The sequence below is a fragment of the Fusarium subglutinans genome (assembly GCF_013396075.1).
Source record: "Fusarium subglutinans strain NRRL 66333 chromosome Unknown NRRL66333_c0000247, whole genome shotgun sequence".
In the NCBI taxonomy this organism is placed as follows: domain Eukaryota; kingdom Fungi; phylum Ascomycota; class Sordariomycetes; order Hypocreales; family Nectriaceae; genus Fusarium; species Fusarium subglutinans.
This window is the reverse complement of record NW_023502310.1, coordinates 1-14158: the sequence shown is the minus strand read 5'-3', so window position 1 is coordinate 14158 and position 14158 is coordinate 1. Positions and strand designations below refer to the sequence as shown.

General features: G+C 50.6%; 3 protein-coding genes across 3 annotated transcripts; 2 read left to right on the top strand and 1 right to left on the bottom strand.

Annotated features, from left to right (window-relative positions):
- Positions 1–1311: 1311 nt before the first annotated feature.
- On the top strand, positions 1312–1728 carry FSUBG_12073 (uncharacterized protein; the record flags this gene model as incomplete). The annotated part of the gene is made up of 2 exons (XM_036676825.1): positions 1312–1393; positions 1556–1728. The coding sequence occupies 2 exons, from the start codon at positions 1312–1314 to the stop codon at positions 1726–1728; spliced, it is 255 nt and encodes an 84-aa protein (XP_036532440.1).
- Positions 1729–6122: 4394 nt separating this feature from the next.
- FSUBG_12072 (transcriptional repressor) lies at positions 6123–7031 on the top strand (the record flags this gene model as incomplete). The annotated part of the gene is made up of 1 exon (XM_036676824.1): positions 6123–7031. One exon carries the CDS (start codon positions 6123–6125, stop codon positions 7029–7031), a length of 909 nt encoding a protein of 302 aa, XP_036532439.1.
- A 1293-nt stretch (positions 7032–8324) lies between these two features.
- Positions 8325–11726, bottom strand: FSUBG_12071 (acetate kinase; the record flags this gene model as incomplete). Its single annotated transcript, XM_036676823.1, has 7 exons — positions 8325–8805; positions 8860–8958; positions 9014–9870; positions 10225–10301; positions 10613–11260; positions 11327–11451; positions 11506–11726. The coding sequence occupies 7 exons, from the start codon at positions 11724–11726 to the stop codon at positions 8325–8327; spliced, it is 2508 nt and encodes an 835-aa protein (XP_036532438.1).
- Positions 11727–14158: the final 2432 nt, after the last annotated feature.

Here is a 14158-nt window from a genome sequence, read left to right as displayed (position 1 = left end):
CTGAAAACCCTTGATATCTGGTCTCAAGCCCCTCGGTCGCTGAGGCGGCGGGACCCTCGAGAGCCACGCGGACGGGACCGATGAGGCTGGCCTGCCAGGGCATCCGACCACGCACACTCCACGCAGGGCACTGCCTAAGAAGTCAAAAGGGACCGATCCCCCTCCTGACTTCAGATCTCAACTGAGCATCGTTGACTCGATCCCATACGATGCTCGATCGCACTCAGTGGAAGCCGATGCGCTTCATGCTGCCGCCATTCGTTTTCACCCCGCTGATCAGACAGACAGGACCCTTGTTGCTTCCCCTCCCCTAACACCCAGTAAACCAAGGAACTTGCCTGACACAGTCAACCCTGCGGTCATCTGCGTATCCTTTATGCCTCCATGGTTTTTGTGATCGAGTACAGCCGGTGCATATCCATCCGAGCCAGTCTAGTCAGTATTCTGGAAGCACTTCGATCTCCGACCGCTTCATTAGGTCGGCTTTGAAACTCTGCTGTGGCCCTGCTGTCCGAAATCAAGATTGTTCCCCAGTCGGTATGAGACGGCAAATCTTGGATGCCGGATGCTTAACGGAGCCTGAGTCTGACCCAGCTACCTACTCCCTGGAGGTTTTTGATAAGTCAGTGTTCGACCCTAAAGCAAGGTCTGTCTCCGTCCCGTGGCCCGTTTTGGATGATGAAGGTACTCCCGCTGCAAATGTTCCGCGAGCAGGTCATCAAGATCGTGCTCGTAGGTAGGCGTAGATTGCTCAGACCAAGACCTCTCGGCCTGGTCCGACCATTTGCGTCATCAGACTTGGAGAGAAGAAATGTCATGCACAAATGGGGCCTGTCATTTACAAGCGATAGCTCATTATCCTAGACAGATCCCTGAAAGCCCTGTCAAGGCTTGGTGTCCTTGTCATCCATCCACAGCTGGAAAGACGAACGTCGCTGTAGCGAAACGTATCAATCAATCAACCAGATCACATATCAGATCCAACAATTTCATCGTTTTCATCGACTTTGATGATCCCTACAGGAGTTATTCCACCTTGAAGAGACCGAGAGACAGTGGATTCATTTGGCCAAGATAGCTCGGCTAGGAGTTGTGACGTCAATGGGGCGCGATGGAAGTGCTGTAAAATAATGAATTGTCTGCTTGTATCCGTAAACACATCCGTCTCTCAACTGATGATGATGGAGGGACCCTGAATGCTGGCTGGCTTCAGGGTTCAAGAAGCACGCCCGATGGACGCGATTGGCAATCCGGAGCAAAACGACCGGAAGGTTGCAGAGATTGGTTTGAGATCGAGGTTGTGCTGATGAAATGGAGGAACACCCTGCTCGTGTTGGATCACGGAACATAAAGTTCGTCCTTGTTGTCAAGAAAGAGACCCTGGTTGGCATAGGTATGTACTAAGGTACAGCAGTACGCAGCTGCAAAGTGGAAGTCAATCTGGCGATTCAAGAGAGAGGGGGTGTAAGGAGTCAGAAGCCAGGGTCAATCGAATCAGTCAGAACTGAGCCAGTCAGCTTCAACGGATCATATGGGAAACCTCCTCATTCATCAGGTTATCAGGAAGTGTCGCCGGGTGTCATCGGCTGCATTGGCTCCTCCTTCAACAAACCCCATCTTGCCGAGATGGGGAAACAACAACCACCTGAGCTGAGTGCTGAGTGGAAGTCCGAGTCTTCAGCAGGGTTCGTCAACTCCATTGCGGCACCCTTCGGCGGCCGGGGTTAGGTCCGCGCCCAAACAAACAGATCGCAGGCAGTCAGTCAGTCACTCTGGCTGGCACTGAGGTGTTGATGGGGCGCTGTGGGATGGAAGAGAAACAACAATAGAGTTCTCACGGTGACTACCGGAGGGCATCCGCACAAGGTTGATTGGCCAAGAGATAATACGACCTAGGTTTGACGAGAGAATTCACTCCTCGGCACGCATTAACATTATGGATCGCAGCTTATTTTGAATGATGCTGTTCATTGCCATGTGGCTTCTAAAACCAAAGCTACATATTCGGTTTAATCCCGCTCGAGCACTATAAACCTGCAAAACCTTGGCAACGAAGAACTGGCTGTTCAGTTTGCTTCCATTGCTGTAGGACTGTACTGAAGTTTTCGCACCCTCTGGTACTTGTCATGGGTTAATTGGCCGAACCTCTCTAGGTAGAAGTTGCTGCGGTTGCAGCTGGCGCAGGTCATAAACAGTGAAAATGTTGGCATTGGGTCGTTCCCCACCCCAGAACCATTGTAAAGCTCCCTTGATCGCCATTTTCTCGATCTTTTCCGATTATTGGTTGATGGAGTTTCTAACCCCGGTCCCTAATGGGGACCCTTGGGGACGACCCTGGAAGCGTTAGCGTCAAGGGGATTCTCGTCCGCCCCCCGCCGCCTCCACTTTCTACCTGCTTTCCGAAGCTGACCAGAGCCTGACACGCTCAGTGAAGTCTGGTGCTGAAAGCAACTCAGGCAGCGCAGCCAGGGGTACCTAGGTAGGTAGGTAAGAAAGCTTAAGACCTCAATCCTAGATGACAAAAAGACTTAAGCAATTTAATCCAAGCTTAGATGAGTCTTTACTAGTTTATTTTGGCATTCTCTTCTAAAGTCTCATGCTCTCTTGCTCCCTGAGGGTAGCGCAGCGTAGCATCCAGGGGTGTTTGTGCCTTACTAGCCACTCTAGCTCTGGGGAACGTGCCCCGGACATGATCCACTCTGGCCCGCCCTCGTCTCACCCCAAAGCCCGTTGCTGGTTGCGGGCAGCAAATGGAGCAGATGTCTTATTAGTGGGTCAGCGCCGCAGTTTTATTTTCTTTACAGTTGCTAGAGGGGCGCCTGTTCTTTCATCTCACCAGCCAGACGTTGTCACCATGACGCCTCTCTTTGCTCAATGCCTCGCATGAGCCCCTTAGGGAGCAAGAAAGCTATGGAAGGTGATACACATATTCAACTAAACTTGATGTGAACTTGGGAGTACTTTCGATCAGTTGTTTTTGTCATGTACAGTAGGATAAAGGTTTTAAGTTTTCTCGCCTCCCGTTGCCCCTCCTTCTGAAGGTCGTTGATAAGCATGTTGGTGTTGAAGAGGGACGAGTATGGGTGAATAGCGGGGAAAAGTCGACCGAAGCCCCATCGCTCCATGAAGCACCACACTGTATGTATGTATGTTGTATTGTATAGGTCAGGTAGATGGTTTAGTTGACCTAAAGCTGACTGGCTTTTCAAGTGCAAGTTCACAATACACGATGCCTGTGTCTCGGTCTTCTTGCAAGCCCCTGGGTTGGCAGGGGATTTGCAGGGTCCAACCTACAGAGTACGGACAGTTTCCTGAAAGTGACAGGAATAAGCCCTGCATGAGCTGTATAGGAAAGTGTCTGTCATACAATATGTACTGTGCTTGGGTCCGTTTTGCTTTTGTGTAACCGTCAACTATAACTCTGATAATGAATGACCAAGGGTCGCCAGTACCTGGAGCTGGAGTCGCTCAGTTGGCCAGAGATCCAGCGATTACTGTACGGAGTAGCGTCCCTTTCTGAAAGTCTGGACCTGTAGCTAATGGCTTACTGTTGCGAAGTTGACGTCACCATGGTGCGATTAGAAGATGTACGGTGTCTCGGGGTCCCAGGTACTCTCTCGCTAGCTCGTGTGATCCGGCTATCCGTCATGGTGACGCCCCAAGCCTAGGGATCGAGATTACAGTTTGGAAATCAGGGTCCAAGTCCCGGAGTGCCGTTCCGTAGGATAGGTGCAGTAGTCGTCAACTCATATCAGCAGGACCGCACTCGGTGCGCAGATACCTACTTAATGTTACCGTGGTTGACACTACTAAAGTAGGTATTGTAATATGAGCGTGTCGCGCCGCGGCCAGCTCGATGCGGCCGACTGAAGGATCTTCGACCAAGTGCAAAATCAAAGAACAGCATCTTTGAGTTTAGAGGTATTGGGTTGTGCGTTGTGATTAGAAAATGTTTCCTGGCGCAGCATCCGACCGAGTGGGCGCCGGTGAGTCCAGTGTCAATTAAGACAGGGCGTATTATGTGGTAGCAATGGGACAGGAGGGTGGAAAGCCCTGCAAGGAAGCAGGGAAGTCGCTGGCTGCAGCAAAAGACTGAGTAGAAAGCAAAGCAAAGCAAAGCAAAGCAAAGCAAGGTGAAGTTCAACAATATTCGACATCCATCCGTTGGCTGTGATTAGTCTAAGGAAGACGGTCGCGAATGATCGACATTACATGGAAGCTGGAGGTGAGGTGAAGGACTACTGTACATACAGCTGCTTCTCTGAGCGAGAGCTATTTGGGGGATAGTGTTCCCAGTAAAAAGGACTCTAGAGATGGCTTGCGCTAAAAGAAGGTCAAAAGCAAGCCCTTGGCCGCCTCTCACTTGCTGTTCCTTGGCGGTTATCCTTCATCGACCCTGGCAAGAGCTCGGTGGTTGCAGCTGGAGGCCATTAAAGGCCCCTTCGTCCCTGGCAAGCCACCCCACACCAGCCTGTGTTCCCACTTACCAAGGAAGAGACAAAAACAAGAGCGCGAAATCGCGCCGCAGCAAATAGAAGAAACCAGGAGAATGGAGTACCTACCTATTGCTTTGACAGAGAAGAAGCGATCAGAGAGAGGAACTTGTAGATACCTGATGCAGTTCCTCCTGTCCTTACATGCCTCGAAATGTCAAGTTGGCTGCGTAGGTCCCTGTGGAAAATCAAGGCATAACCCACCATATTCTTAATCCGGTCCATAGGTGAGGTCGGGTGCATTTATTTTTTCATCACTCTGAGGTGGCTAGTGGATGCTACCACTATCACCACCACCTCCACTGTTTCTCTAGTATGTAAGCTCCGGCCAAACCCGTCTCAGCGGTTGCACCAGCCTGGCCGCGAGCCCTGGCTGGCCTACCATAGGGACAAATACTGTAGTGAGGGGGAGCGGGAGCTTGCTGGTGACTCTCAGGGCAGGTGCCTCTTTGGAGAGTTTCCCATGTCAGCCCAGGGTTCCGTTTTGGAGGCCAGTGCCACAATGCTCCTCACACCCCCTCCCCCCTCTCTTCTCTTCCCCATCAAAGTTGAACACTGAGAGAAAAAAAAAAGGAGTTAACGACACACCATTGCCTGTTGCTGGTGGGCCCCATGCTCTAGGGTGTGTGTGGCTCATCCAGGCCAACCTACCCGAGTTACGTCCATTAATCGTAACTCTCATTTCAGACTCGACATTTTTCTCGATCTCATCGATCGATGGGGTTGCGCAAAAATTCCCATGCTTGATTCCCACCCCAATTCTATCCCTTCTTTTCCCTTCTTTGCTCTTACTGCCCGTAATACCCCCCCAAAACCAAGAGGCGTGTGCTCTGTTTCCCTCCGTTCTGTACGTACTCTCTCCCACTCCCCTTGTTTTCCTCCTTGCGAATCCAACGGGTTACTTACTTATAAACTTAAGCTCCAGCCATCCATCATTTCCAGCCTCGCTTTGTTTGGTATTCTTCACTCTTCATACTTTTATCTACTTACTACGATACTCTCTCGTCTCACAAAGTTGCTTCCATCTTGGACTGATCATCAACGGATACTAGTTTGTTATATCCGTTCTTGTGTTGTGTATCCAGTCACCCTTTCCGTCTGTTTTATCGTTGCTCCTTGGCTCCGGCTCTGGCTTGTCTCCTGGATTCCTCGGCAACCTCCATTATCCAAACAACAACAATCACCACTTGTGCCAGATCTTTGCTTGCTTTCTGTGCAATACATGAACTTGATAACAAACGACCAACTACTCTGCTTCCTTACTACCAAGACTGCAGAATTGACACCGCCATAATCAATCAGCTCCTTGCTCCCTTCGCTACCACTACCGGACCCCTGTCTTTTTTCTTTCAGGAACACGCACGCAACAGACCACGAGAAACCCATCAGTCTCGTGTTCTAAAAAGCGGAGGCGATTCTGAGCTGTCAATCCCTTCGTTCGGTCCCCTAGAGTCCAGACAAGCTCCGCGACTAGCCATCCCGCTACTTGGATCCGCCTTGCTTCCCTCGGAGCTGCAATCATATCCAGGCGCATCAAAGTTCCCCAGTCTGATCTGATCAGTAACTGCGTCCTACTGATCTTACTGCAACTATCAACGTTACCAAGAGCAGTTCACAGTGACTGCCGCAATGACAATGCACGCAATCAACGCCGCTGGTCGACGAGTTTCACTTCTCAACGACGAAATTGCTTCCCAACAACAACAGCAGCCGCAGCCGCAGCCAACACAACGACCACCTCTTAGCTTCCACTCTCACTCCAGCTATGCCTTCACTCAATCATACCCCACCCCCGGCAGCAGTTCTTCTTCGCCAAACACTCCCGAACTCCTTCGTTCTGACTCTTATGACTCTCAAATGAGCAACGATCCTCTTTCTCCTCTGACTCCCAACGTCGACTACTACCCTCGACAACAGGTCATGTACACAATTCCTCAGGACTACAACATGGAGGCGAAGCATGCCCAATACGCAGACAGCACCCGTTCAGCTTCATACGACGCTGAGATGGTCAGCCAGCCCCGATCCTCGCCTATGCCCGAGCGCCCCGGGAAGAGGTATCCCTGCAGGTACCGCGACACTCATGGCTGCGAAAAGACCTTCACCACCTCAGGTCATGCCTCGCGGCATTCAAAGATTCACACTGCAGAGAAAGCTGTTCAATGTACTTTTGCCGGATGCCAGAAGAAGTTCACTCGCGCCGACAACATGAAGCAACATCTCGAAACCCACTTCAAGGATAAGACTCGCTCTTCTACCAGCCAGCGCAGCCACAGGACATCTCTAGCTGACGCTCGTCGTAACTCTATATCCGGGCGCCCTTCCGCAAGCCGCACATCCTCGTCCAGGATTCGACGCGACGCTGATCCCTATCCCCTTCCCACACCCCCGCTGGCCTCACCCAATGTCAACAGTGGATCTTGGGATCTAGGCGGCCGCAACTTGCCCATTTTCAACCGCCCTGTTGCTGGCAGGACACCTAGCGGTCTGGATGCCCTCGCTATGGCCGTAGCATGCCAGGAGGGTTCAGGCATCTGATGTGGACAATGCTGGATCTTTCACCCCTGGCATTCTCTTCCTTCCAAAACAGATTTTTTTCTTTCTCAGGCATTACTCTATTGATAATCTTAATCCTCTGGCAAATCCTATCTCTACACACAAATTACTCCACCTGTCGACTTGATCCTTGGGGCACAACCTATTCCCCTCATGTCTCCCCACAGACTCGGTGCACTTTTATCCTCTTCAAATGGATTGTTTCTATTACGGCGTTGTATGAATACACGAAGAGCAACCCGGATTCAAAGGCGTTTTCCACTTGGATGGGTTTGGTTTATTTTCTTCCCTTTTCTATTTATCATTTATTCAAAAGGTGTCTGGGATTGGACGGTGTCGCGAGTATACGATTGCTTACACGGACGGTTCTCCCGTAAAGGGCACACGGTTTAGATAAACGACGACAGGATGCGCCCTCTGGGAGTTTCAAACTCAAGGGCAAAAAACGCATGGCGTTGGCGGGGTTTTCACGATTTGATGTTTCCAACTTTTGTTCAACTATAAGATCTTTTGGGATAGGCCCATTCAAGCCTGTATCGGGCATCTCTAGGGGCATGGGTGGTGGAAGAAGACGAGACAGCGGCATAGTACACACTTGGTCGCTGCCCCTCACGGCTGTAATTAGACGGCAGTGAGGCAGGTTTATGTGTAGTCCTCAGGAGTTGGATGGGCGCCATCGCTGGTGCCTCCATCTTGGATTCAACACATGAACTGTACACAATTGATACCATCTTGAATTTTTATACTCATCTTCTCCTAGCATTTTTGTGATGTCAGTCGATGTGAAGAGATAGAATACCTTTATTTACACAATGGTGTAGCATAAATCCTTTCTATCACAAGTATAATTAACGTTGAATTGCTGTTTACATTGCAATACCTTGTGAGCTTATCGCCTAAGTACTAACTATTCAGACTACCTACCTTCGGAAGTAGAACAACACTCATGAGACTCTGCTTTGCCAAAAGACAAACAGATATCCACTTCGTCGCACTTATTTATGGTATACTCTTGGTAGCCAATGACCTGATTGTTGGCAGGCAACTCGATTCATTTTATGTGCATCTGAGCTTTTGTCACATGGAATGTTCTGACAAGCCTGAGACATTTCCAAAACACACATACTAGCCAACCACGTTACACATGGACAAGTAGAAATAAAATCTAATTTCTTTTATATATGTTTGTATGCTTTGATCATCTAATCATCCGGTATCGTTACGCAACTAATTATCATCATGCTTCATAATTCTGGTACCGTGTGCGGTTCCCTATTACCATATATCCTCCTTTTCTGCACATAATCTGGCCATCTCCAACTGCTCGTCTGTCTGACAGACGAGCACCCGCTGCCTGGCATCGCGTTTGCCGAGTTCCTGGACCACATCCTTGATAGGTTCCTGGTTACTAACATCATCGAGGGCAAAGCCTAAGCAGGCAACCCTCTCTACGACAGCAGATCGAAGCTTGGCGCTGTGCTCTCCAATGCCGCCAGCGAAGACCAAAGCGTCGACACGACCCTCGAGGGTCACGAAGTAAGAGCCGACAAAGCCGGCAATGCGATCGACAAAGATTTCAAAGGCTAGGCGGTGGGTGGGCTCGTCTGACTCGGCAACTACGCCAAAGTTGGTGGTGCCCGTCATGGACTTCCAGCCGCTCTCCTTATTGAGGATCTCTTCAGCCCTTGAAATGTGAAGATGTTTGGTGGATGCAGGGGAGAGTTTCCCCACATCGGAGGCATAGTGGAAGACGAGACTGTAAAGGTTGGCAAGGGTCAGCATGCAAGAACCTTAATTTAGAAAGGAAGACCCTGATCCCACCCCTCGGTTCCGGATCTCATGTATGATCTGATGAGAGTAGCATTCCGCTGCATCCGGTGGGGCATGGTTCTGGGCCTTAGGCCCTGGGCTAAGGGTATTTTTGTGTTTTTTTTGTTGTGTTTTTGAAGGATTGAGCGCCTTACCTAGGATCAACACTGCCGCTTCGAGTCGCTCCAGGAAGGCCCGCCAAAGGTGTTAGCCCCATACTCGTATCCCAACTCTTGCCGCCCTTGATGGCGCAGGCGCTGGCACCGCTACCGAGGTGCAAAGCGATCATGTTTAAGCTGTCGACGTCTTTTTCAAGATACTGGGCCACGGCCCTTGTGATGAATGCATAACTGATACCGTGAAATCCGTACTTGCGCAAGCGATTGCTCTTGGCGATCTTTGGGTCGATGGGGTAGGTGTAGATGTGTGGAGGGATAGTTGTATGGAACTGCGAGTCGAAACAGGCGACGTTGATGGTCTTGGGTAGCGCGCTGATGCAAGTATCGACGATGCTCAAGGCGACACCATTGTGGAGTGGTGCCAGGTCGCTGAGTTCTTCAAGGTGGTGGTAGGCATCTTGAGTAATGACTTGCGACCGATCATAGTCTCCGCCATGAACAATGCGATGGCTGGCGATGGCAATGTCCTCCTTTGAAGAGATCTCCTTGAGTTGATCGTCATCAATGAATGTCTTGAGGAGAAGGTCGAAAGCGTCCTCTTGATTCTTGACGCTTTCGGCGACCTCTTTCGCCTTGACCACCTTCTCACCGCGACGCGTATAAGCAAGCGTTGCTGGCGGGGCAGTCAATCCGCCAATTGAGGCCTCTGCGATTTGGTAAGGTTCTGCGTTCTTATCTGCAGTGTAGACAGAGATCTTGACCGAGCTGGAGCCGGCATTGATGGCGAGAATGACCTTCATGACCGATGGCGCGACTTTGAAGGGGTCAATGTTTTGGTGTTGAGTGTGTATCAGGAACGGGGGAGCAGTGGCAGCAGTAGTGAGTGATGGATGCTACATAGGTAAGAGGGGAGCTTGAGTTGAGTTTATCAACTTTCCATTCATGACGGGTTGTGCATCTCAATGACGACACAGCTCCATGGTACGATACGATCCAGGCACCGCGGGGTCTTCAGAGTCGGTGTGGGGGCGCCCCGAGCATTTCCCCGTCGTCTGCCCACGGATAGCGACATGAGGTATACAGCCTGATAGCCTCTGCTTGACGTTCTGGCCAATCCCCTGAGGGCGGCTGCTGATTATCGCCCTTTTGGGCGGCGTTTGATGAGCGCTTTCATTTCTGACAGGTGAAAGGGTGTGGGTGGGCTGTCAACGTCAAGTCTACTGTCACCCCACTTGGACACCACGCACTGCAGCACGAGCATGTGGCTCGTCTCGGTGGTGCAACTGGTCGAAGATACTGATATGGCACCTGACTCGGACTTGACCTTTTCAAGGCGTAGCTTCGGCCGCATCCGAGGGTTCGGGCACCGATTCGAGCATGTGGTTCGGCCATCCTGACACCGGTAAATCGGGAGAATGTCCCGGCAAAATCTGCGGCGAGGGCAATTCGAAATGGTTTGGTGGAAATGGGATGCCGTTGAATTCACGGTCTGAACTGTGGCAATAAAGCCATGTCTCGATGAATCGTCGGTATGCTGGTCTGACTGTTAGCTGACATGTCGGGAGACAGATTTGGAGATTCGGCCAGGGCAGCCGTTGCTCCTGAAAGGGGAGCCCTCTTTTTCTTTATTCTAACCTTGACGCTCAGTAAACTGGATGGCCAGATATCGTATGTCGAGAGTCGGCTGCTGCAATGATCTTGGCTCGGAGGAATCATTCGTTCTGGTTCGAGATCGCATACGATGCGGCAGTGAGAAGCGTCGGTGTGAGTGCTGGTCATCGCCCGAAGTATGCCGCCTGCCAGACGCATTCAGTCGAAGCTGTTTTGCGCGGTCGTCCCGCCCGCGCAGTTCCCCGTCGAACGAGTGAATATCATACTCTCGGTATTGGCCATCCGTCTTATTCGCGCACACGCTGAGGGAGTGGAAAGTCGTATATCGATCCCTCCACAGCTTGAGTCTCTGAATCGCACCGATCCCTTTCACCTTGCCGAAGCCATCTGTGCGGCCATGGACGTTTGTCCAGACTACGTCGACGTCATAGAAATCAACCAGGTCCTTTCTGCGCAAATCTCCCTGAAATTGAATAGAGCTCTCGACTGTCGTGAACTCATATCTGATCGTGACGTACTGGTCATGTATACAAACACCTTCATCCGTTGTGTATCGAATCCGGTGAGGTTCCTGAAACGTGAGATATCTTTCCATGTCCGAAGGGTCATAGTACGGGCGATGACGCGAGTGGAGCGTATGAGGATATATGTCGGAGGGTGTATCGGAGGGCACTGAGAGTCAATTGAGTTAGCTGACGCTGGATGTGGATGTGGAAAGCAGCAGCCAAGTCTACATACAGAAGTGTTCGAGCAATTCGTTCTGGTAGCTGCCCTGCCATAGAACACGGCGCTGCTCAGAACCCACCACTTCCCAAGGCCCCAAGTAAACGACTCGTTCGTCGGGAGTATCTTGAAAAAGGATTCTAGATGTATCCCAGTGTCAGCCAGATGCAAACGTCATTCGTATTCATATCAACCGCAGCGGGTCGGGAGAATCGCACATTGTTGCCTGGAAACCCGGGGGTCCCAAATCGAGTACCGAGGTGCCAGTTCCCGACCCCTCGGTGGTCGGAGCAGAAATGGTTGATATGCCGGAGGTGGGAGTCCAGGTTGAATCAACCGGACTGACGTATGTTCGTCCGTATGTTGGTGGGCGACCGAGCGACGAGGAAGTAAAGGACGAGCCCGAGGACGACATGCTGTCGCTGGTAGCAGTCGAGGGCGATCTGACTGACCGAGCGGTGGGGACATGTCATGACACGGTCACAACGGCGCAGGAGGTGCGAGTGGTCTCTGCTGGCGCTGCGCTTTCCTGAAGATCCCAGTGACCAGCCCTAAAGCCGTTGACACGCTTTGGCTTGGTTAAACTTGGGCAACGAACGGTCAGGTCTGCTGTGTGGAAGCCTATGTTGACAGAGGAATGGCGGCTCGGCAGGCTCTTGGCTGTCGAGGTCCTGATATCGCCAATGCCTGGGCCGGCGCAAAGGCAGAGTCTCAACAATAGGGCAGCGATACAACGTGGAGGCACCGAGTAAGGTATGTACACTCAGTCGGGATAGACTTCAAGCACTAGATTGGCAAGGGTAGCTCCGGAAGCCGCTGGTGCATTCGTCTGCCCCTCTGATACGACAGCAGGAAACTAGGCCTTGGGAGTTCCAGTAATGTATCTGTATCTGTATCCGTACGTACGTAGTGTACAGTGAATGGTGTGCTTGATGGGCTCTAGGAGCCGAGGGTCCCAACCTTGGATGAGGTCAAGTTGGAGCTCACGTACATACAGATATCTATTGCACCGAAGATGTTGGAACAACAGTATGTATGTACAGGGCAAAACAAGATAGACCAGACCAGACCAGCCCAAGATAGGACAGGAGAGAAATCAAAGTTCAAGGCGATTTCCTAGAAGTTTTAGAGCTAATAAGCAAGTGTGTCTGTTTTTTCCCCGGTGTTCGTCCCATAAACCAGCTGCAGGCCAGCATCATCCATCGTAAATCGTGCTGGGAGAGAGGGAGAAAAAAAAAAGTAGATAGACGAGCGCGCGGTGAATTTCCACGGATGGTTGACTCAACGAGGGGCCTGGCCATTCGCAGGTTGCTAGCACATATGTTTGGGCCCGCATCAAACTGGCGAGGATGGAGATGGATGGATACAGTGCCTACCTGACCTGACCTGTAGGTAGACAGTAGGCAGGTAAGGCTAGCCACACACAGACAGGCACGCTGCACGCTGCCTGTCGCAAAGCCGCCAGTTGTTGGCAATAACTTAGTTAGAAGAGGAGCTGCATCGACAGAAGTCGTCCCCAGAAAAATGAGTGTCGTTGTGCAACCGACAGCCAAGGGTCGACGCCACATGGGCAGAAGCTTGTCTTCCATTGGTGGTCCACTAACAGCGGGAGCACGGCGCACGGGGGTCCATGGGACATTCTGATGGGCTAGCTAACACGGCCAAGAAAGCTTGGGTACCTAGTGCTCTGAAGCTAGGCCAAGCTCCGGCTAGCAATTCCGATTGTCTGGGCCCGTCAGTCCCGTCTTGTTAGATATGGATCCATTGTCACCAGAATCTGGAATTGATCGCATGTTTATGACTTGCCAATTGAGAAAGTTATCAGGTCTCGTTCCTACTGTGTAGCACTCGAAAGATCCGCGGCATCACGAACACGGACATCAGCCGGGCAGAGCCGCGTGCTACTACCTACCTAGGTACCTACTCTATACACTGGTGTTGGAGACTCCAATGGATCTCAGCTACTCTGAGCGTGATGGCGTCGGTTGTAGTTTTCGCACAACACTGGAGGTGAATGTTTCGATAATGGCCTGGTAAAGAGGAGAAGAGCCACATGTGAGCCGGCGTGCTCAGTGATCCTTCAATTGCAGTCGGGGCTGGAGGTTGTTTCGTGGTGTAAGTAAAAAAAGAAAACTGTTGGCATATGAGTTTCTGGTATGCTCATCAAGTTATATTACCTCTGAATCACCATTTGCGCTGCCACGTTCTGACCACGATAGAAAGATATTCTTCCTTCCTCTTTGAGTTGAGATAAATCATATCAAGACGGTTAAGACTATGGGTTCGTGCAATAACGGCTTATTAGATCCTTTGTGTCGAGGGTCGCAACGTCGATCTACTGCATTCCCTGAACCATGGATTTGGGTTGCAGCACTCCATACTCCGGAATTGGACCCAGGTTGATTCGGCGAGACACTAGTCAAGATACAGCACGAGTCGGTAGGTAAGCAGGTAAGGTATGTATAGATAGATTACATACAGCGCTGTCTCCTTTTGAAGTGCATCTGTCATCAGCAACAGTAACAGCACAACAGCTTCTTCTTGACCTTCAATTAAAGATCATTATGTAAACCATTTCTTCGCCCCGGGAACCCATACCTGTACCGGACCCGGTACACCTATTGACACGTGACCTCTGTACCGCCCCCCCTGCCTTACGCTCTAATTAGCCAAATAACAGCTATATTAGTTAACCTTTAATAAGAGCTAAAAGAAATAAAAGATTTAATTCTAAAGGCTATATAAAGCTATATAACTTAAAAAAAGAATATTATAAATATTTAAGCTTTATACTATTAAAAAGTTAAATATTTTTATAATTAATATATAAAGTATAGCTAATAAGGT